Source organism: Gopherus flavomarginatus, chromosome 9 (assembly GCF_025201925.1).
Source record: "Gopherus flavomarginatus isolate rGopFla2 chromosome 9, rGopFla2.mat.asm, whole genome shotgun sequence".
NCBI lineage: Eukaryota > Metazoa > Chordata > Testudines > Testudinidae > Gopherus > Gopherus flavomarginatus.
Window position 1 is genome coordinate 11,842,925 of NC_066625.1, and position 24,751 is coordinate 11,867,675.

Genomic DNA, 24,751 nt, shown 5'->3' on the forward strand with positions numbered 1-24,751 from the left:
ATCTCCAGAACAAACTACCACTTCCCTTTCTCCTCTCCTAATTTTTCTCAAGGCTTCAGACTAAACTGTACAAGTGCTGACAGGTCGGTTTTATTATCAATAACTTCAGCCTATGTTGTATGGCTGGCTGGCTGTTTGCTTGGAGAGTCTATAATAAACTTTCTATTTAGAAAAGTAATAACACATGTTGGCCGGAGCAGCCTTGGGAACTCCTTGGAAAAGTCACGTGTCTCCTTAAGTAGGTTCATCCTATGTTGGAAGCATTTCTTTTCTGCTACTACTGATGGCAGAGTAATACTTCATACTGTCTATTGGAGTTTTCTGAGATTACTAGATCCTTAAATTCTAGAAGGCATCATCATCTCGAACATTTGACAGCATCAGTAACCAAAAACTCCTGAATTTAAATCCCAGCTCTGCCAGTGACTTGCTGTGTGACCCTGAGCAACTCCCTTATCCTTCTGTGCTTACCTTCCACATTGACAGAGTGGTGATACCTACCTGTCTTACAGAAATGTGGTGAGGAGTACGTAGTTAATGTCTGTGTAACGTTTTATAAATTCAAAATGCTATATAGGTTGTAAGTACTATTAACATGCCAGAAAAACAAGCTTATTTGCCATTCTTCAGTATATTCCCATATCCATTTGAGCTCCAGATATGCTCCTCATGAATTTCCTTTTGTCAGAACTCTAGGCCTGTCTTCTTGTTGCAACAAAACTCCTGAATTGCCTCTAGTTGAGCATCTGATGGGGTTAACTGTATGGTGGGCTTGAAGAGGGCAGTGTTCTGGCTATTAGTGTGGCAAAAAGCATTATCTATTATTTGTCTCACACTTCCATAGTGTCTTTCTTCAAAGAAGATGAATGAGCATTACAGAATGTTTACACCTTATAAAATGCGATCACTCCCTTTTTACATATGGGCAAACTGAGTCAGAGAGATTGTGACTTGGCCGAGGTCATATTAAGTCAGTTAACTATTCAAAAATAGAATCAGAGTCCTAACTCCTGGTGCCCTGCCCTACACTACAACTAATAATCACACTAGTCATATTTTGTTTCCCAGTTGTAGTGGTTTGGTTCCCGATTCTAGGTTCTGATGTCTTGTGGCCTAATCTACCACTTGTGGTTGTCAGTCTTCCCTGAGGTTATGACTGCTGTCTAGAGTTTACTCATTCTAAATTGTATTATAGGATTATCATCATTGCACAATTCATCTTCTTTTCTCAAGCCTTGCAAGTTGGGTCATCAGGTCTCCAGTTTAGCGTCCCATAACTGATGGAACATTGGTGGACCATTGTGTTCTGCTTGCCTGTGGTGAGAAGCGGGTGTTTGTATAGCAGGTTTGCTTAGTAGCTCTCCCTACTGTGTAAGCCGAGAATACTTTAATCAATTCCTACAGGAACTAACTCTGCCTTTTTAAAGGTCACTTCTGTCTCCGTCAGTTCTTGAAGTTCAAAAGGAAATAAACTACTTAGGGCTGGCATTTTTCAAGTCAAGTGTCAACTTTCCAGGACCCCAAGGCAGGGAACATAGAGGCGGTAGAGATTAATAACTGAGCCGCTTGGCTGATACAGAGATTTTTCAGGAGCATTCCCTGTTTCTTCTTGGTTCTTTAGGGGTGTGGGGAATCAAATGGAAACATTGCTCAAATAGCTCACGTTCTCTTTTTCACTTTGCAATGCAAAAGGATCAGAAGCTATTTAGAAGTTTTCTTTTTTCATTAGCGCACTGACAGCGAGTGGAGGGTTTGTCTGCTGCAGTGAAGTAGGTCACAAGGAACATTTTATGACAATGCCAATACCTAGAAGTGCCTTCAACCACAGAGCCCTATTATGCAGCATGGGGGAAAAATGAGGTTTCATGAGGCATTTGTATGGTGAGGTCTCCAAGCAAGTGCTACCCCTCACTGCATTGACTTCTCTTGCTTACGCAGGGGACAGCAAAATCAATAAGGACATAAACAGGGAGAATGGACTTTATTAATCAGGTAGAGTGGAGACAGCAGGGGAGATTATAATGGAACACAGGTGGCAATCGAAGGGAGAGCTGAGCATAGACAATCAACTGTAGGCTTCCAAAGTGTCTGTATTGATTGTGGGAGATGTAGGGTACAGAAATATCAGAGCTGCTAATTGGGATGTTGGATAGCTCCAGAGAGTGAGCACTGTGGATTCCTGTTGTAGTTTTTTATTGCATTTTGTAACAAATTTTCCCCCTTTTGTACGTGCTCTGCTGGCACATGAACACACTCATTTAAGGCACACATGCACTCTTCTTTACATGTGGAGACCTGGATATTCCCACCTTCACAAACTTCCACGATGTGAGTGTGGGGAAATAACTTTTCTTCCTTACAATAGAGTTTTATTACAAAAATAAGGTTGGCAGCAGAATTATGTTCCTTCTCTGCTTTACCTCCAGAAAAATGAAAGAGAGAACTGTTTTTAAAGAGATAAGTAAAGGGCCTTAAAGTTTTCCAAGCTAGGCACTAATCTACTCTTAGTCTTACTGTGTGGGCTGATACAAGGTGTTGTGATAATGAAACAGCAATCAATACCTTGGGCAAGGAGAATGTTGTTAGTTGGGCTCTGTCTGAGATTTTTCCTTGGCTTCTTTTCTTTCCTTTGTTCATTTGTTGACTGAAATGTCTTTAAAAGAACATTGTTCATCTACACAAAACTTCATAGCGAGAAATGGATCCTGAGTAAATCTGGGGCAGGTATATTGAAAAAAAGATTGGATTCAGAGTCCTTTTTTGTCCATTAATTCTGTTAGACCAGAATGCTTGTGCTGTGCATGCAAACCTGATTGGGGGCTGCGCACAGATTAGCATGATTGATTTGAGGACAGAATTTCTACTTCTCTACCCACTACCCTTATCCTAAGTACTGTATGCAACAGAGCAGGCACCACAGTCTTAGCTCTGTCTCCTACTGACACCAGTCTTCTATCACCCTTTTACCTGACCTTCTGCATATACCTGGTTACTAAACTCATCGCTTCCCAAACCACCAATTGTTATGCCCATCATTCAAAACTACAAGAGTTGAGTAAGAATAATCTGATAAAGGGATGTATGCAGACACAAGGGGAGAATTAACAGTGTGGTGTATGTGGTTTGTAGTGTATGGTCGTCTTGGTAGTGATAAGAGGTATGCTTATGGGTGGAGCAGTAGAGGGTATGTACTATGTTAATTTCCTGGCTTTTGTGGGTTGTCAGGGATGTTGTGTGTTGCTATGTGGATTGCAGACGGGTGGTTGGTTTTTTTTTTGTATTACTAAATATACGTACATGTTTCTGCAGTAGATAAAACCACAGCAATTGACTCTAGGAGAGATTTGCATCCAGGATGCCCCGTGATTTCATCTGCCTTTAATGTTTTGGATGCTACATCTCTGAAGTTCCCCTTCTTATCACAACTTCACAGAAAAATAAAGAGCCTGGCCTTTCTGCTCATCCAGTAGAGACCTTGAAACATAAAATCTCAATGTAAGGGCTGTTTACTCCCCCACCTGACTGATTTCTGTCTGAAATATTCATTGCTGGGAGGCATCATGGTAATGTTGTTTTTTTAGTCATTTAGAAATATGGATGCAGTAGAATTGATGTAACTGAGCTCTGGATTTAGTTGCTCTGACAGTTCATTCTTCTATACATGATAGTTTATTCCTGTAGCCTGGTGTTGGTTTAAAAGGCTCTTTAGGCCAGTTGGGTAGGATGAAGCTGGCAGTGGGTAGGGCTTTGTGCCCTGCGGGTAACTTGCAAGAAGTGTCAACCCAGTGAAAGAGCCAAGTAACACAGTGACCTTGGGCTTCTATTTTCTGGGCCATATAAAGCATGCTATGCATTTGGAGCATCTTGGGGAGTAGGGGCAGGTAGGATTCCATTAACTGTTCTTTAATTTAGCATCCTAAAATATTGGATCCTATCGTTCCATACTAGAAATAATTGCCACTACAACATGTGGTGGCTTTGAGAAGGGGTTTGTCTATGCTTAGCTATCTGGCAGCAGAGTGAGGGATTGTAGTTGCACTGTGTAGCCAGGATCTGTGAAAAGTGGGCTTGTAGAAGTGTGAGTCATTTCAAACAGACTCAACTACAGGTAATCAGTTTGATACTTATTCAGATTGTTCTCCTTTGGATAGATTCCAGCTCTCTTTAACTAGATGGCTGATACCAGACACTTAAAGCCTGATTTTCATCCACCTTTATAGCTGTGTAAAGTGGATGTGAAAAGTGGTTAAAATAGATTGCAACAAGCGAGGTAGCTCTAGCTGCACCAGCCAAGGAGGTGGGGGAACTATTCACTCTACCTCCTTTACTTTAACCCTGGGCATAAAATGCTACTATTCTGACCTGGTAATGTTACATTCACTTTACACGGGTGCAAATGCTGGTGCAAAGCAATATTAAATTTAACAGCGGCCCCAAAGAGTTCTGGAGTGACTTCTCTGGGAGGTATATGTTGTGAAATCCAGAGTTGCCCAGTGGTTGACAAAGCAGACTTTTAGCAGACATTTGTTTGATTGGTGGTTTTTAATAATTTTTTAATATTCTTCATTCGTTACTTTTAAATAGCACAACATCCTCTTGTGCTGCTATATTTGTGCAGTTACTGTCACTCTGGACTGCTTTGCTATAAAATTCAGGAAGTGGCTTCAGTCACTGCTGTCCAAACAAGTAAAAGCCCTTTTTGATGTTCTGGGGAGGATGAAGGGATGAGGGAGGTATGTAGTGAAATTAATTTGATGCTGTGAAAGTGAAGGATAGAAAACACTGACTATATGTAAGCATTTCTAGTAGTTAACCAGATGCTTTCCCAATCATCTCTGTACTTTGATCCTAACCATCTATTCTGGACAGATACTGTCAGTGGTGCCTAATTGTGCGCTGGTTATCTGGTTTGGACAAGTATCTGTTAGGGACACGGTAATGATTAGGGTGACCAGATTTGAAAAATTGGGATGGGGGTGGAGGATAATAGGCATGTATCTAAGACAAAGCCCTGACTATTGGGACTGTCCCTATAAAATTGGGACATCTCGTCACTCTAGTTGTGATCTTCATACTTATTGCCTCTTGAGTCAGACTTTTAGAGACAAAAGGCCAGTGTTCAGTTCTTGGGCAGCAGCCTTGCATTTTACCCAGAATTATAACTGAAGTCCCAGTTGTCAAAGAATAATTTTTCAAGTATTCTTTCAGAAAATTCTGTTTCTATAAATGTATTCAGTAGCCTAAGAAAAGCATTCAGCTAAAAAATGTGAGTGAACAGCAGTGTATGATGCTCATTTCATGCTGGAATACTATAATACGCATTGGAAATGAAGTCTGATTGGAAAAGGTCATCGCAGACAGTTGTGTGGAGCCTTCATTAAGCAGTAATGAATCACGAGTCTGTAAGGGCTCCTTGTCATTAGATTGCAATGGAGGGTTTAAGGTTTTGTTTTTATCATCCAAACACTTTCTGACCCTCTCTTTATTTTATTGAAATAAGCTATTATCCTAATATTGTCAAGACTGTAGAATTTCAACAGATTCATTTACTGACAAGTCAGTTCTGTTTTCCCATTTCCCTCCTCCTTTCATTCCCAATCTCCAGGCAGATTTTCCTTCTTCACTCCTCTCTCTGTCAGTTCCCTCCCCCTTTATTCCCTACAGCCTCCTCAACTCTCAGACTGCCCTGTCCAGAATGATGTTCCTCCTCTCACTGTAGGTATTTAACTCTATAACAGAACCTCAGAACATTTCAAGTTGTTCTTGATCTTTGAGCCCTTGCATCTCCTCTTTACATGGTGTGACGGGTTGGATCACAGAAACCCCCTTGGGACCTACCAACCAGTGTGCCAAGACTACTTCTACCCCTGTTTTCCCTGCCAGCTCAGGACTTCAGCACCCGTCTTGCTGAGCCAGACATTCCTGTCTACTTCAACAAAGACCCAGAGTCTGAATTACCTGCCCCAAAGCTGCAGGTTTACCTGAAAACAGCTCACAGAAGTGTTCTTGTCTTTAGCAACCAGATGCCCAACTCCTAGTGGGGTCTAAACCCAAATAAATCCATTTTACCTTGCATAAAGCTTACGCAGGGTAAACTCATAAATTGTTTGCCCTCTATAACACTGATAGAGAGAGATGCACAGTTGTTTGCTCCCCCAGGTATTAATGCATACTCTGAGTTAATTAATAAGTAAAAAGTGATTTTATTAAATACAGCAAGTAGGATCTAAGTGGTTCCAAGTAGTAACAGACAGAACAAAGTACGTTACCAAGCGAAATAAAATAAAATGCACAAATCTATGTCTAATCAAACTGAATAAAGATAAAATTCTCACCAGTTCCAGAATGCTCCCTTTTACAGATTAATCTCCTTTTAGCCTGGGTCCAGCCAGGGCCGGCTTTAGGCCTATTCCATGAATTCCCCTGAATCTGGCCCCGCGGCTAAGAGGGTCCCACGCCCAGTGAGAATCCCTTCCTTGGCTAGAGGCGCCTTTTTAATTTTTACTCACCTGGCAACGCTTTGGGTCTTCAGCGGCACTTCAGCGGCGAGTCCTTCACTCTCTCCAGGTCTTTGACGGTACTTCAGTTGCGAGTCCTTCGCTTACTCTGGGTCTTTGGCGACACTTCTGCAGCAGGTCCTTCAGTGCCGCTGAAGACTTGGAGCGAGTAAAGAACCCACTGCCGAAGAGCCGCCAAAGACTGAAAGCACTGCCCGGTGAGTACAAGCCCCACGTATTTTTTTATATGTGCTTTTTTTTTTTTTTTTTTTTTTTAAGTCATCCCTGCCAGGGCCCGTCGAAACTGTTTGAATTCGGCCCCGCACTTCCTAAAGCCGGCCCTGCTTAGGAACCCTAACCCTACCTCCAAGTGCCCTACCCTTAAGAACCCTGACATTTAGGGCGAAATCCCCTACCTGTAGGAACCCTAACCCTATCTCCAAGTGCCCTACCCTAAGGAACCCTAACCGTGGGCGGGAAGCTGTACCCATAGGAACCCTAACCCTAGCTCCAAGTGCCCTACCCTTAGGAACCCATATCTTAGGGCGGGAAGCCCTAGCCAAAGGAACCCTAACCCTAGGGCGGGAAGCCCTACCCATAGGCACCCTAACACTCAGGTGGGAAGCCCTACCCATAGGCACCCTAACCCTACCTCCAAGTTCCCCACGCATAGGAACCCTAACTCTAGCTCCAAGTGCCCTACCTGTAGGAATTATACTATAATAGGAGATATACCAATCTCCTAGAACTGGAAGGGACCTTGCAAGGTCATCGAGTTCAACCCCCTGCCTTCACTAGCAGAACCAAGTACTAATTTTTACCCCAGATCCCTCAAGGATTGAACTCATAACCCTTGGTTTCGCAGGTCAATGCTCAAACCGCTGAGGAACCCTAACCCTAGGGCTGGAAGCCCTACCCATAGGAACCCTAACCCTAGTTTCAAATGCCCTACCCTTAGAAATCCTAACCTTAGGGCAGGGAGCTGAACTCATAGGAACCCTGACCCTAGCTCCAAGTGCCCTACCCATAGATAGCCTAACGCTAGGGCGGAGCGCCCTTCCCACAGGAACCCTGACCCTAGCTCCAAGTGCCCTACCTTTAGGAACCCTAACACTAGGGCGGGAAGCCCTACCCATAGGAACCCTAACCCTAGGGTGGGAAGCCCTACCCATAGGAACCCTAATCCTATCTCCAAGTGCCCTGCCCTTAGGAACGCTAACCCTAGGGTAGGAAGCCTTACTCATAGGAACCATAACCCTAGAACCAAGTACCCTACCCTTAGCAACCCTATCCCTAGAGTTGGGAGCCCTACCCATAGAAACCCTAACCCTATCTCCGAGTGTCCTACCCTTAGGAACCCTAACAATAGGGCAGGGTGCCCTACCAATAGGAACCCTAACCCTACGTCCAAGTGCTCTACCCTTAGGAACCCTAACCCTAGGTTGAGAAGCTGTACCCATAGGAACCCTGACCCTAGGTCCAAGTGCCCTACCCTTAGGAACCTTAACCCTGGCTCCCAGTGCCCTACACATAGGAACCCTAACTCTAGGGTGGGGTGCCCAAGCCATAGGAACCTTAACCCTTGCTCCCAGTGCCCTACCCTTAGGTACTCTAACCTTAGGTCTGGAAGCCGTACCCATAGGAACCCTAACTCTAGCTCCAAGTGCCCTACACAGAGGAACCCTAACTCTAGCTCCAAGTGCCCTACCCATAGGAACCCTAACCCTGGGGCGAGGCACCCTTCCCACAGGAACCCTAACCCTAGCTCCAAGTACCCTACCCATAGAAACACAAACCCTGGGACGGGAAGCCCTACCCATAGGAACTCGAAACCTAGCTCCAAGTGACCAACCCACAGGAACAGAAACCCTAGGGCAGATAGCCGTACCCATAGGAACCCTAACCCTAGCTCCCAGTGCCCTTCCCTTAGGTACCCTAACCTTAGTTCTGGAAGCTGTACCCATAGGAACCCTAACCCTAGGGAGGCAATCCCTACCTGTAGGAACCCTAACCCTCGCTCTAAGTGCCTGACCCTTAGGAACACTAACCCTGGGGCGGGAAGCCCTACACATAGGAACCCTAACCCTAGCTCAAAGTGCCCTACCCATAAGAACCCTATCCCTAGGTCCAAGTGCCGTACCCATAAGAACCCTAACCCTAGGGCAGCAAGGCCTACCTATACGAAACATAACACTAGCTTCAAGTGCCCTACCCTTTGGAACTCTAACCCTAGGGCGGGAAGCCCTACCCATAGGAACCCTAATCCTAGCTCCAAGTGCCCTACCCTTGGGAACCCTTACCCTTGCGCGGGAAGCCCTACCCATAGGAACACTAACCCTAGCTCCAAGTGCCCTATGCATTGGAATCCTTACCCTAAGGCGGGCCGCCCTACCCTTAGGAACCCTAACCCTAGCTCCAAGTGTCCTGCCTGAAGGAACTCTAACCCTGGGTCAGGAAGCCCTACCGATAGGAACCCTAAGCCTAGCTCCAAGTGCCCTACCCTTAGGAATCCTAACCCTGGCTCCAAGTGCCCTACCTGTAGGAACACTACTCACACCCCATATAATTACTGTCCTTTGTTCCAGTTTCCTTTGAATATCCTGGGGAAGTGGAGAGGCTCCTTCTTTAACCAGCTGGAGACCCTAGACACTCTTTTGTGGGTGGAGACCCCTTCCTCACTCCTATGCAGAGTCCAGCTCCAAGATGGAGTTCTGGAGTCACCTGGGCAAGCCACATGTCCATGCATGTCTCAGTCTTTACAGGCAGAAGCCATTGTCCACATGGTATCTTGTATGTTTCTAGGAAGACTTCTTAGCTTGGAAGGCTCCAGTCCACATCTTTTGTCTGTGAAGTATTTCCTGATTGAGCACCTAATTTGCACATTTCTTTTCCAGGAAGTGACCAAATGTTCTAACTAAGACTTCTTAGAAATCAAGTAATTATACAGCCAATGTTTATAACTTTAAACACACAAATGGTGCCTGCATACAAGTAGAGTGAACATAACCTGTAGATCATAACCTTTACACATATATGATACATGGCATATGTAGGAAAACCCTATTCCAGTTATATCATACATACATTTATGAGCATCCCTACCCCATAAAGCCTTATGGAGTACACTGTCACACATGGACACTATGGACTTGAGTTCTGGGTCTGACAGCTGGAGGAAAAGTAGTGTTCCTCAGATTTGGAGCAGTACAGGGAAATTCCCAGCTAATAATATTATAATCATATTTAGTATAGTAGTGCCTAATGGCCAACCAAGAGTGAGGCCCCACTGTGCCATGCATTGTAAAGTAGTAGACAGTCTCTGCCCCAAAGAGCTTACCTTATAGGTAGACAAGATCTACAGGGTGTGGGCAGAGCTAGAACACACAAGCAGAGCGAACAAAGTGATGGCAGAAAATGTCATGCTAGTTCCACATTTTTTGGGGGGGTGTGGTGGATGTAGTTAGAAAGGGGATCTGTTAAGTGGAAAGAGAAGGGAAGGAAGGGTGAGGGGGACAGGGCATGGGAGAAAAGGGGTGAGAGGGTCAGGTATGGGTTGAAACTGAGGTGAGGGGATAGGGAGGGAGAGGGTGCAATGAAGAGTTATCACAGGTTAGAAGAGAGTCTGCCAAAATTGTAGAAAGTTCTCTGATTGTTTAGAGGTTTCTGCTCCTATTAGCTCACGTCTCTGGTTGGCTCCACTCTGCAGTTTTTCCCTGTGGGAGAAAGCACTGCTTGCATCCTAGTGCCCCTAGAGTAGGGGAAGGCCCCTGCATAGTTTTGGGTCCAAAAAGGTGGCCATGGCTGGTCCCCATTTTATCCCCTCCCTCCAGTGCTGTTAACAGAGATTTGTGAAAGGGGTGAGGAAAATAACCTCTCTGTGGGACATAGCCCTCTCAGTCTCCACTTCAACAGTGCAGTCAGCTGAGGTCCTCCAGGCAGAACTGTGCAATGGTGCCTCTCTCAGGACATTATCCCCTGAGAACAGACAGTTGACTGGACCAGGACTGGCAGGGAAGTGCAACAGGGCTGGTGAGAGCTTAGGACAAAAAGTGTCAGGCACTGGCTCTCTTCATCTCTTGCCTGGCATGAAAATGTGTTCCTCCAGCACACAAGTGTGTGATTACTGGTTGGTAACTAATGGGGCAAATTGCATTATTCATTATGTTTGGGATTGAATTGAAATTGCGAGTGCAATTTTCTCTCTCACACTTCAAGGTCAGATGAGAGTATTTACTGTTCTCTCTCTGTTTATCTGTGAATGCAAATTGAATTTGGTGATGCAAATGGATGAAATGTTAGAAATATAAAACTCATCAGAGGTGACATGGAGAAAAATTACTGGATAGAGCTGGCCAGTGGCTTCGCCATCTCATAAATGGGCTTCTCCTTTGATTAGTAATTATTTCAGTCTTTGCTTTCTTTCATTCTCTTGGTTTTAGTTGTTTTGATTTTTTGTTTTCAAAAGAAAAACCGTAGTGACACTCTGAAGCATTTGGAATCAGAATTAGGTGGTGCAGATAAAACCAGCTGCAGAAAGGCTGCTTGTGTTACAACTGGGGAGGACAGGGTTTCTCTTGAACTTCCTTTTGTTTGTTTGCGTGAGGTGTGTTTTGGTTCACTTTCCTTTCTCAGGAATTTTGCTTTCACATGCTCAGGCTCCCAAGGCCTCCACAGAATGCTTGGTCCCTGATAGCTGGAGTGATAACTGAAAGAGAAGATACAGACGGTTCTTACTTCTAAACATGGCAAACTATCTGAAAACTCATTGTATTTCCTTATTGGCACACAGCTGTTGGGAAGAGGTGGGGAGAAGTTGGCCAACTTTTCTCTCCAATCACTATTACCCATGGGAGTTAGTACACAGGGCCCGAAGGTTTGGCTGTCCAAAGGGACCCAGTTCAGTGTGGCCCATTGTCTAAAGCACAGGACTAGGAACCAAGGGAGTGGGTTCTGTGTCCAGCTCACTGTGTCACCTTGAACAAGTCACTCAACTCCTCAGCCGAGTTGTGTGTGTCAGATATCACTTAGCTTATTGACCAAGTCTGTAAATCAGGGAGATTCCTCATTACAACCAAAAAACTCTTGACTCCTGATTTAATAATATTATTTCCCACATACACATAACTACAAGCATCCATTTATGCCAAATTCAAAAATTCTGCTTCGTTGCTATGCATCAGCCACACACGTGTATCAGAATATGCTGTGAAGACAGAGTGGAGGGGCCACCCAGACAATGGCCTGATGAGCTTTTTGCCGGATGAAACCAGAGTGGCGCCGCAGCCCTGTGTACTAGATAGCTACGCTACACACTGAAAAATTGACCCACCCACCATCACAAATCTCCCTGAAATTAATTTGAAAATGTTGGTCAGTGTGTTCCTTAGTCCAGACTTATGTTTACTACTAATAATAGCAAAGCTTGACAATTATCTAGGGCTGCTTATTTTTAAAGAATTTCACAAGCATGGACTGATTAACCCTCACAGCTCCCACTCAGAGCTATTATCCCCATTTTAAAATTGGGTCTCAGGTTCAGGTTCCCTGTGAGGCATGGCTAGCAGTGCAGAGGTAGGACACAGGTGTTCCTGTTTCCCAGTCATGTGATCAGGCCACTTGACCACACCTCTCTGGTATAGCAAAAGCCCTTTAAAAAACAATGAGAAGTCCAGTGGCACCTTAAAGACTAACAGATGTATTTAGGCATAAGCTTTTGTGGGTAAAAAAAACCCACTTCTTCAGATGCATGGAGTGAAAATTACAGATTCAGGCATAAATATATATTGACACATGAAGAGAAGGGAGTTACCTTACAAGCAGAGAACCAATGTTGAAGATTGACTCAGTCAGGATGGATGTGGTCCACTCCCAGTATTTGATGAGGAGATGTCAATACCAAGAGAGGGAAAATTGCTTTTGTAGTGAGCCAGTCACTCCCAGTCCCTATTCAAGCCCAAATTGATGGTGTTAAGTTTGCAAATGAATTTTAGCTCTGCAGTTTCTCTTTGAAGTCTGTTTTTGAAGTTTTTTTGTTGAAGAATGGCTACTTTTAAATCTGTGCTGGGCCAAGTCTCTTAAGCTGATTTTTCCCAGAGCTGATCTCAGTGTCTGTGTCTTTCTGCAGTGGGGTGTTACCTAGCTTGTGTGTGTGCTAGAGAAGGCTTAGGAGCCTGGCGTAGCAAGACAGGTTAAAGGGGGCCCATGCTAACAGAACAGGTGGGCTCCGTGGTATCTCAGCACATCAGGTGACATCTTGAAGGGGGGCAACCCGTCACAGGGTGCTGAAATGTCAAAGATGAAATATACTTTCTGTGCAACAATAAAGTTCTAAATGCCAGTCTGCTCTTTATTCACTGCATCTGTCCATGTCAGTAAAAGAGTTGTCCTTACAAGGTTCCTTTATTTCTAATCCTAGTGTCACTCAAGACTTCCTTGTGTTTAGGACAATGGAGTGATGTGAACTGTTTCCTTTCAGGTAATTTGGGGTTTATGAAAGGCAGAATGATATCTGATGACTAGACCAGGGCTTGTTTAGGAAAGTAGAGTTAGTATAGAGTAGGCAGGTGGGTTGTTTTTCTGAAGTTATATGATAAATGGGAGGATGAATGGTGGACATCATTCCTTTCCTCCTGACTCCTTTGCAGGTTCTACATAATGTAGTATTTATTATACAGTGCATTAGGTATTTAAGGCTGATGTGTCCAAACCTTCTGGCATACGTTGACCTACACAGTGATTTTAGTTTAAGATACTATGCTGCAGCTATTAACAGTATTAGTTATTGTTACTGTCCCTTACAAAGGTAAGCTATCTGAATAGTAGATGGGGTGGAGTTATGGGCCTCACCACCTGCCATTGGTGTGCAGTATGATGGTAACTCCCAGGTGGAGTGATGGGCACCACCATGACAGATGATTGACAGCTGTATGAAGAAGAGGGGAAGCAGAATAGTGCCAATAGAAGAAACTGAAGTTGGAACCCCACCTTTGGGTATGAAGGAAATGTGCAAGCTGGAATGGTTTTAGTATCAAATAAGGTCTTTAAAATGTTTGTTTTCTAGTTGGCCTGCCTTAAGATATGTTGATTCAGGCAACCTTGTTGCTTCTGCAGTGTCCTGACACTGGCATTGTCCCATTTTTTTTATTTTTTTTTTAAAAGGCAGCATTTAACGTTTGACCACAGAATTTTTTTTGTCATGGGAAAGATTTTCTGTCTGACTGATCTCAACCTCATGGTTTTTCCCTTATGCCCCTTTTTTCTCTATCCTTCCTTTTCATTTTCTTTGTCCTTCTCTTACCTGATCAGCACTGTTGCTTTTAAATTCCCCTATTGTCCTATGTATTGGTCATTCATATCCTGATACTTTAACCAGATATGACAACACATGCAAAAGATACAGGATTGTTGTATCTGGACTTGGAGACTGAGCTGTTTCAACACAAAATCATTGACTCATTGGAGAGGACCAGATCTGATAGGATCCATACAGGTGGGCTACAGGCAAAAATATTCTGTTGTCAAGTTGGCAACATGAAATCTTGATAGGCTACAGTTTGGCCTCTCACGCTGTAGTGTTGATTTATAAAACAGTGGAGAAACAGGAAAGGGAATGGGACATTTCAGCTTACTTAAACCTTCTTATTTACCAGTCTCTCATTTAATTTAGGTCCATTTGTTTTCTCTTGCCATTTATAGATGGACAGACACTTTGTGAAGGATGTATCTAGCCTAGATCCTGATTTGGGGAATAACTTTCCTCTAGCAAATGTATTGCTGCAGCACACCTGGCTTTTCTTTTATCTCTGTTAGTGTGTGGCATGTGACCTGTTTACCTTTGCTTGTGTAGTTCTTGCAGTGCCTTTGTCTCCTACGTTTTCCTTTTTCTATGTCCCTGACATCTTCTTTCCCTCTGTTTTTTACAGTACTTTCAGCATCCATAGTATGCAGTATGGTCAGGGCACTGTTGTTTGTCACTTTCCTTCCTGTCTGCTGTCCCTGGCAATGTGTCCCTGTGCCATGTGTTTTTGAATTGCTGCATGACTCACACTGTGTTCCTTTTTTTTTTTTGACATCTGTGCACTGTGGTTGGCCCTGTGATCTTCTCCCTGATTGTCTGTATAGAGCAATATTTCTAGCTTCTTGTTTGCCCTCTGTGGTGGTTTTCTCAGTATTCGTTGGGTGTTAGGTTGGTTACTGAAAAGATTGAATGATAGAAACAACAATAGTTTTATGGTTCATTGAAGGAGAGCTGACAGCTGCTTTTGTAAGTTTTAAGGAGGTTTTTAAAATGTATCTTAGCTGCTATATTCATTGTCTGCCTTTGCTGTTCTTTGAAAGGCTAAGTATGGTCTTGAAGGTGAAGTTTTATCATTTAAGATTATATTTAAGAGTAGAAAGGAAAAGCAAAGTATGAGGAGAGCTTCTCAGCAGTTCAGCAAAAAGAATGAGGAGTACTTGTGGAACCTTGGAGACTAACACATTTATTTGAGCATAGGCTTTCATGTCGGTTCATTCAGTGTCTGGGGCAAGGAGCGTAGGGACTGATAAACAGAAACTAATTTTCCATGTGAAGGCCAAGAACATTTACTTTGAACTTGCAAAGGTTTTGGAAAGTGACAATATGCTCAGTGTTTAACTGAACTTTGGGAATTTTGATTTTTTTAAATTAGTTTGGTTTGAGTGAGTGGCATTAAAGAGCCAGAAGTGTCATCAGCATAGAAGAATGTCTGGGAGTAGTGACATAATGGAGTTTGTTGCCGTAAACCTGACTTTGAATCCTATTTGTGTCACTGGGGAGGGTAAGTTTGATATTGTCCACCTGGTTTATAGAGGACATCTGTTCCTGTTATGATCACTGTACTACTTGGTACAATTACCAGTCTGTTCTTAATGACTCAGTCTTTGCTTAGGCAAGTCCAGATTGCAGTGTGTTGGAAGACTTCTGAGGACTTTAAATATTGGTTTTCCTATTGAGTGGTAGCCTATGAATACTAAAACTCAGTCCAGAGGAATGAAATTGCATTACTTTCCCTTGGACAATTAGCTTCCCAGCACTTAAATTTTACTGACCAGCACAATTGACCTGAGACTGAAAACCAAAACGACCTACCTCAGTTTCTCTCTCAACACCATTGAATGCAGAAGAAATGGACAATCTGCTCATGTGGCCATTTACTTTGCTATATTCTTCCTGTGCTTACTCATTTGTCTCCCATGCTGCACCCGAGGAAGAGCACACGGGGCTAGACGTGTGCTCTCCCTAAAGTGCAACTGGTATATGGTTTGCAAATACTTTTTATTAATGCTAACGAGGAAACTAGGCAGGAATCTATTTTTATCAAGTGAGAAAATATGATGATCAGTCAGTGCACTTAAGATTTTTAAAAGCAGGTCAAAACTTGGAGGGATATACATACAGTTTAATTTAAAAAACAAACAAACCCTTCATTGGGCTCAGATCTGGAACAGCAGTCTAAATCTAGCCAGTAAATTTAGCAAGAAGGAGAGGATTTTTATATCACGTCAAACAATGTTTGTGTGTTTATCTAGTCTCCAAAGGGTTACAATAGTTTTGTTAATGTGGTACTCATCATAGGTTAATAGCCTGATGTGTTCTATGCTTTCTGGGTTTACATATCTCCTTGTGACATCTTACTGGGACTCTGTTTTCCCACAGGATTCTTGAGCATGTTTCACAGTATTAGAGGACTGGAATTCTAATGTTGACAGCTGAGAATATCTTTTTGATAGAGATGGATTTCTGAACATTTGCAGAAGGCTATCATGTAATGGTGGATTTATCCAAAAAATGAACACAACAAAAATTTAGATTCTCTATTTACCATCTGGAATCCTTGATTGCTGACCAGGAAAAATGCTGATATTTCTATTAAAATCCCATAGAACTTGGGACATTTGCACTGAGCTTATGATGGAGAGGGAATAAGCCTGTTAGTGAGAGGCAGACACCATCTATGTCCCATCAACTTAGAAGATGCCGTTGAGCACTGATTTCTTTTTGTGGAACTAATTAAAATAGAGCCAGGGAAATAGTGGGACTCTGGTAATTAATTTATTCATTTTCAAATGCAGATTTAAAGCCCTCTTAATGAACTTCCCACCTGAATACACAAGTGAAGAATCTGTTTCACACTGCTGGATTATCAAATTGGTCTGTGAATGGTTCCAAATTAAACTGGAACTTTAAATAGCCTTTTAATTCATCTAGAGTTTTAAAGTGCATATTTGTTGTTAGAGGGAAGGATCAGAGGTCGGGAAATTGCTGATTGGGGATTTATGGCAATTTTCCCAGTAAAATTCCCAAAGAGCATAAATTGTTCTGGCAATCAGGATGTAGGAGTGCCACTTTTCTGACATATCTAAACAGTGCCTGAATAATGGTGATATTTTATTTGTTGAAGGATATTTCATTTATTATCTTTTGATTTACAATGATAAAGAGCACCTGGTATTGGTGCTTTTAGTCTGCTTGAAGTTTTGTGTTTGGTACACTGTAATTTTCACTTTCAGGGCTTGTTCACACTGAAAATACAACTGTTTTTGTACTCTGGTTGTGAAATTCTCTTCTGCCTGAGTTAAATAAAGCTGAGTTATTCCTATGCTGCAGCTTTTTTTCATTAATCAATCAGGTTTGTTGCCAACATCTACTATAATGCCTAACTACTTGTACTAATGCATTATGGGTGAATATAGACAGCTATCCAGTGCCTCTGCAAGGAATAGAGAGTCCAGAGGATATGCGCACAGAGCAGCTCCAAGAGCATGTGGGTCAATGCTGTTTGAGATGCCTTGCACAGAGAGCTGAGAGGAAGGGGAAATTGGCTACACAGGCATGGTTGGGAGTTCTGTTCATGTTGCAAAATAAGTGCTGTTACCCAGTCACAGGAACACAACCTATGTGCCAGCTTAGGCTGCTGGCAAGAACACCACATGGATAGTTGCCACAATTACTAACCAAATATTAGCTATGCTTGAATGCATATCAGGTTTAATGGCAATCACTTCCCTAACTCTTTAATATTTAAAGGTTGTGGTGATGTCTAAGATCCATTATTACACTGACGCTGAAGAGTTAAATATTTATCCAAAGATAAAATAATCAATTTTAAGTGTAAAGTATATGTAGTGTTTTATGACTTGTATATGTAAAGCAATATAATTGTTTTGGGGCTAAGCAGTAAGCTTGGCCATTGGACATTTCTAACATCTCTTTGAAAAAAATGCTGATAATACGTTCCATTGCTATTAGTACTTCCCCTAAGTTTTTCTGACCGACATGGGTATGAGGTAATATTAAGATCTGACAGGTATCTTCTGTCTTTTAGTGCCAGGATACTAGAGAAGGCTCGGCAGCAGCTACAGGAAGAGGTATTGCGGATCCAGAGCCAGCTACTGGATGAGAAGAAAAAACGTGAGCAGCACGAAGGTCTTGTCAGACGCTTGCAGAAACGAGTGCTGCTGCTTACCAAGGTATGGCATCTAGACAGAATTTAGGAATGCAAACCCTTCTCCCCACCCATAGATACTGTTCCTGCAGTCCTCTGATTTCTTTCCTTGTCTGCTTCATAGTTGATGATTCAGTACTACTTGGTCTCAGAGTAGTGGATGCTGTAACAATGACTTAAGTCTTGTCTTTGGGTCTGCTCAGAGTAAATGCACGGGTATCAGTGCTGGCCTGCTGGTGCATGGTGCTTGTGTAGGCTGTGGTTATGTAGGTGACACACCTCTTAATGTCACCCTTGGCATCTGTGTTAGGAAAGAGAGTTAAGTCATGTTACCACAGGTGTATTTCTGTGTCTGAGCCACTGAATAGAATTTAAAATGGCCTTGATAGCTGCCTTGCTCATTTCCCAAACTAGAAGAAAGGTGCTATACTGTGTGCAACGTCCTGTGGAGAAATGGAACTTAGGAAAAGATGAGATGGTCTCATTACCCGTATGTAAAAGTCCTTTCAGATTTAATGGTAGGAGTTAAACAATTAGTTTAGAATCTCTTTTACAGACTTTTTTGAACCAATCTATGCAGTTTGGTAGCAGGACTTTAATTTTTGATTAAATTCTATAGAACGTTTTAAAAATCTGTACAACTCTGATAGTTTTATATTAAATTCTATGGTACTGTTGCCTAAAGACAAATTATGATTATTTATTACCTCTCTCTAGCCAAAAAGGTATGAGTGGCACCTTCCAAAGATACCTATGCATAACTTCACTTGTCTTCGCAATCTCATTGCAGTCAATAGGACTGGTCACGTGAGCAAACTTACACACATGCATGTTTTCATGATCAGGCTCTAAACTAGATGTGCCAATGCCTGGGAGTAGCAAGACAGTAGGAAGGAGAGATGAAGGTAATAAGATTATGTGGTAGCTCAGCTCAATGAGAGCTAATGCACAAGATACAGTGAGGATGCTGGTGATGCAGCTTTACTAAATAGATGAATTATTTGGATTTGAAGGTTGAAATTAGACAAAGTAATTCTTTCCAGCATAGTATAGGGATGAGGCCCACAGGAAAAAAAGAAAGGAAAAAAACAAGGAGATGTTGTGCTGCTACTGCTTCAGGCTTGAAATTAGAATGTTGACTGCAGGATCTTGATTTGCTTTAATTGTTTTGTGCTCAGTTCTGTAATTCTGTGTCAAAGCTGAGCCAATGAGGCTGTGATGTATGGTGTACTAAGCAAGGCTTTCTGGAGCGTGAAGCAGCTGTTTCACAAGAGGATATTAGTTAAATCTCTTTCCGGCTGCAGTATTTGATACCATGGAGAGTCCAGTAAGTGAGAAAGAGACAGAACTGCTGTCACTTTTCTTGACACATTACGGCAAGCATTGCATTCTGAGTGGCTGGGAACTACGAGAGGAAACCATTTCTCCCCTTGGCTCACTGAGACGACAAGCAGCATAGACAGGATTTTCCCAGCCCTATACATTTCTGGTTTTGGTATGGTCTATAATGGGATATCTGTGGCTGTAGACATAGTTGGGTAATTCTAGGTATTGGGAAAAAGAATACAGTACTTGATAAGACATTGGAAGCCTTTAGATATCTGTATTATAATATTTTTTTACACACACACACACAACCTCAGTTACGAATGAATACGTCAGGAATGGAGGTGGTTTCTAACTCTGAAATGTTCGTAACTCTGAACAAAACGTTATGGTTGTTCTTTCAAAAGTTTACAACTGAACATTGACTTAATACAGCTTTGAAACTTTACTGTGCAGAAGAAAAATTCTGCTTTTAACCATCTTATTTTAAATGAAACAAGAAACAGATTCTTCAGAATAGTGTCAGACCTGAGCAAGCGGTTATAAAAACAGTTGCACAGTAAACTACCAAAATATTTCTTTTGTTAGCCTATTTCCACTCTTCAGCTGACAAACATGTTTTGTGGTAGAACAGTAGGATGCAGATTGGTTTTTAAAGTTCTGGATTGAAAGTTCACAGACCGTTCCCTGCAACATACCATGTTGTGGTCCATATCCTAATTTTTATATTGAAGACGTGGAACCCTTTTGATTTGTTCTTCTCCGTGGTTTTATTTCTTTCAGAAAAGGAGAAATCACTGGAAATGTCCTGCCTGAATTCATAGCAAATAAACTTGCTTTTTGAAAGTTGAACCTTTCAGTGTGCTGTGTAGTATTTCATTTGAGCTACTTCAAAGGGATATCTTTGTCCTCAGAAAATCTGTTTTGTCCAGGATTATATGGGATCCTTTGTGTAGAACCACACGTACGGTCAGAGCTAGGGCAGGAATTTAGGCATTGTTTCCTCAGTGCTGTTTCTTTTAATGGTTGCTCTGCTCATGCAAAATTAGGAAAAGGAATTTAATTTAATTAAAAAGAAATTATGATCTTGTGGTTTAAAATGAGATTGAGCAAATAGATTGCCTTTAAAATAATAATTTCACAGTGAAAGTGTATCACCTAGAGTGGTATTTAATCATCTAATTAGTGGCATCAGTAGTAGACTGTACTGCTCTCAGTGTCATGAATAGAAAGGAGGAGGGAAGGAAGAGGAGTTCACTTATCCAGCTCGCTGGTGAATTTAGTGTGATTTTTTAAACAGGACTATAAAAATCACATTTTAGGAGAAGCAATGTTGTGTGTGACATCGTCCTTATTGCTCCCTGGTAGTGTATGTTTTGTTGTGGTTGTCACCACCTGCTCCTTTGAATAGGCAAAGAATCGGTTACCTATTCTAGCAAGTAAGGAGACCCAGCTGGTTTGATAGTAAAAATGTTATGGAATGACTGTATCTTCCTTTCTTTGTGGATCAAGGCAGACCTTATGTGTCATAATTCTGTGTTTATCACTTATTTAAAATCAACCAAAAAGGAGAAGCTAGTTCTTCCCTTCCATTGCAGTAGTGTTTGATTTTAATGTAATAAAGGTATCCACTCCTGCTCCTTGATGCTGCTCTGGGAGCAACTTGCTCTGCTGCTCTCAGCCCTCCTCAACCTTTCTTGGTCATTCTTTACTCTTCCTTTAGTCTCAATCACTTTTTTGACCATTCTAGAGTTCTTGCTTCACTAGGGCTTTCTCCTTCATTCCCCACCTGCCACAGTGTCTCAGCCTCACTTGGCTGCTCTGATCTCCCTGTTTCAGCATCTCTATCCTCTCCTTCCTTTGCTCTGGGTCTTCCTGCCTCATTTGCCCACTGGTTCCTTGGTCTTTCCTATGCACTATAGACGCTTCACCGTGACTTAGTCAATAATCAAGATTAGCATAATTCTCTGCCAGCTATCAGTACATAAAATTTTCATGAATCACCTCTGACTTCCCTGGACTGCATGTGCTAGGCTTGGAAAAACAAGTGTCTGGGCATCGGTCTTGGGTCTTTAATACAGCATCACTCAAATTGCTACTGCTAAACCACCAGTCTGGTCCTATCATTTCTATCTCTACCAATGGAGCAGTTCCAGCATGTGATCCTGGGCTCTTGGTGCAGTCTATATTGTGTGCCTGGCAGCAGTTTTCTGGACTTGAGTTCAATTACAGTTTTTTACATGCATGTTTTAAATTAAATATGAAGGCTAGATTTGGTCGCTCAAGGATTTTTCAGATATCACTGTTGGTTTAAAGGCTTCCCGGAAGGCCACTATCCTTGGTAGATAAGAAATTGTTTGAAGGGGTATATTCATTCATTTTCTGTCTGCTACAGTTCCCCTTGGCTTAATCCTGTGTCTGTTTTGGTGGTGAATTTTCTCTGTTTAGCTTTATTTATGCTCATAATTTTAGAGAAATCTCTCACAACGGCTCTAACTCTGGAGCAGCTCCACTAATGGTAGCAGTGAGATTTCCCTGAAATTCTGTGTGCGACAGCCTGCCTCTCTTGTCTCCCCCTCCCCTGTTTGATTTGATGCCAAATTGGCTTTGAATGCCATATTTACTGAGGTAGCTTTTTGTTTGACTTGTGTGTTCTCCTTAAGCTTGTGTGTATTTCTTTCTCCTTTTCAGAGTTTTGCACAGAGCTTATGGTCTTTGCTTTCTTCGTAGGAAATAAAAGGCAAAGCTGCCACAGCTGGAGTTGAGTCTTCTAGATTTTTTTTTTTTAATGACCTTTAGGTCTCTCACAATTGTCCCTTTTTGAGATCCCTGGTCTGAATATAAGCTGCTTACTGAGTCAGGATTTGATAAAAGAAGAGCCCTGAGATGCTTGTTTATTGTGTGATGTGAGGACAGCTTTTGACATTAGTGGAGGTTTGAGGACAAATTGAAGCAGGAGTAGGGTTAGAAAACAGACGGGGTGGTATACTTAATGCTTCCCAGAGTCTGCTCAGTTGGGGTGGTCAGACTGGGATGCCACTCATAGTAGTTTGGGTGGAGCTTGTGATGTGGTCATACTTCACCTTTCTTGGGTGTTTTGATCAGTAGTAAAGCAGCAATTAACTATTTTGGCATATAATGTGCCATTGAGTATCAGGAGTTGCATCCGACGAAGTGGATATTCATCTACAAAAGCTCATGCTCCAAAACGTCTGTTAGTCTATAAGGTGCCACAGGGCTCTTTGCTGCTTTTACAGATCCAGACTAACAGGGCTACCCCTCTGATACTTGAGTTTCAGGGTTAACTCGCTCTTGAGGGGAATAAGGACAGTTTACACCTTCCTTAGAACCATTATTTCTGCTGTATGCAGATTTGGGCAGACATTATGGCATCATTTTACATTTGGTTTCCTTTAAAGTTAGGGCTAAAGAAGCAGGGCAGTTTTTTGGTGCATTTGGCTCCTGGCCCCACTGTGGCAGCACAGAGGAGCTAGAAAGCAGCTGCATGTAGTCATCTGAGAATTCCCTTGATACTCAGGAGTTCTCAGCTGGTGCAGAGCATCACTTGCCTGCTCCTAGGCCGCCTCTTATGGCCAACCCCTGGCTCGGGGATTGCGACAGGGCTTGGAAGGTTGTGCTGAGGGTGTGGCCAGCGTGCAGTGTACTCTGAATATTCACAGCTAGTCGATGCTGGTTCTTTGAGGCCATTGCTAGCTGCCATAGGTCAGAGCTGGCCCCAGGCTTTTGTAATCTGCATGAAGACTGAGACCAGCATGGATTCTGAGAAGTAGGGACTTCTTGATGGCACCTGACCCTCACTTGCTGTGGTGAATTGAAACATGGCACAGCAGAGAATCTGGTAATTTAAGAAAAGGAGAGCTCAAAATCTGGAATTGACCACCAGATAAAAATATTGTCAAGCTCCTGCAAGCTAGTCTAGATCAATCCCTGGACAGTAGACTTTGACTTGAACTTCCACTGCCCTGGTCTTATTCATTGCGCTCATGTAATGAATTTACACCATAAGTGGATTAGACTTATTTCGCTGAATGTTGTTCTGTTTGTTTGTAGTGTCTCCTTCCTGTTTGTAGATTGTCTTCCTTTGGGTACTTTACTCTCAGCAAGAAAGGCCATAAATTTCCATTCTCCTTTCAGTGTGTTCAACCAGATCATGTGTTCTGCTTATAAATCTACCTTTAGTGAGACATAATTTGTATGGTGGTGGTTTGAGTTTAGGATTAAGTAAGTATTGATTAACTAACACACTGGCTGATTTACACAGATTGTCCCTAGAAGGCGTCTTCTCAAAAGTCAATACTAACTGTATGAGTGAGTCTCAGGGCGTAGAACTGCAGAGATCCATCAGAAATTGAGCTGGGTTATTAAAGTGTTCTTAAGCATGGCAGATTCAGAATTCCTGACTTGATTTACCACCTGATTTGTTTTGTAGCTGCATAGGATTCAGAATAACACTGTTGGTGTCTTTGCCACATTGGACTCTGTGTCCAGCTCTTCCTTGGGATAGTGAATGCACTTTTCTTGCGGCTGGTCCTAAGGAGTCAAAAAGGTTCTTCCTACTCTGGGATCTCAGTGAGATAACCCCTTTTATACTGATCTATAATTTTATCTAGGCTATGAAGATATTTAACTCTGCCAACTTGATTGTTTTCAATATAACGGATGGATTGGTTAAACAAAAGCTCTGCAACAGACTTTCCTCTGGGTCTCCCGGTGCAGTTCTGTTCAGACTGTAAGCTCCTTGAGGCAGGGATCATGCCTTTGCTTCTGTGTCTTGAATAGTCCCAAGCTCCCCATTGGTCCTTAATGAAATAAGCAGTAATGGTTTCTAAGCTGGTTCCCACCTTTGATTCAGTCTATGACCTCTTATGGATCATCTGGAACACTGGCTTGTGTTCTGCTGAGTCTCAGCTCTTCCTCCTCTGAAACCCTTGCCCCAGGCTTTTATTTTCTCTCATCTTGACCCTTGCCACTCCCTTCTCTATGCCCACCATAAATTTGAGCTCTGGAGATTCTAGGAGCCACCCAATGCTTTTGCCTAATTTTTTTGTAATCGCAAAGAGGCATGACCACATCAGCCACATTTTCAGACAATCAGCTGCCTCCCCTTCACTTTTTGATTGAGTAAGAAATTCCACTCTTTATTTTGAAAACTCTTTCTGGACATGCCCCACTTGCTTCACAGACTCCAGGCTAGGGATATCCCAGGAGCCCATGTTACCTCTTCTGTGTTTGGGTGGCAGCTGCATTCAGAGGTCTTCACCCATGGAATGACACCACCCTGTCCAGGAGGATTTACCAGGGCTCCTTAGGAAAGGTACTGAATGAGATTGGCCCCTCCTCTTCTTTAATACATAGTCTGTACTCATGATTGAATCTGAAAATACTGTGCAAAGGAAGGTACACATTATTATCCTTATTTCACAAATGGGGAAACTGAGGCAT

General features: G+C 42.5%; 1 protein-coding gene across 3 annotated transcripts in view; it reads left to right on the top strand.

The window, feature by feature from the left end:
• MAD1L1 (mitotic arrest deficient 1 like 1) overlaps positions 1-24,751 on the top strand; it is a 543,068-nt gene that overhangs the window by 153,663 nt on the left and 364,654 nt on the right. For all 3 annotated transcript variants that reach the window (XM_050966318.1, XM_050966316.1, XM_050966319.1), the window contains exon 11: positions 17,843-17,987. In XM_050966318.1, coding sequence (XP_050822275.1) covers positions 17,843-17,987 — 145 coding nt within the window. The remainder of the gene's footprint in view (positions 1-17,842; positions 17,988-24,751) is intronic.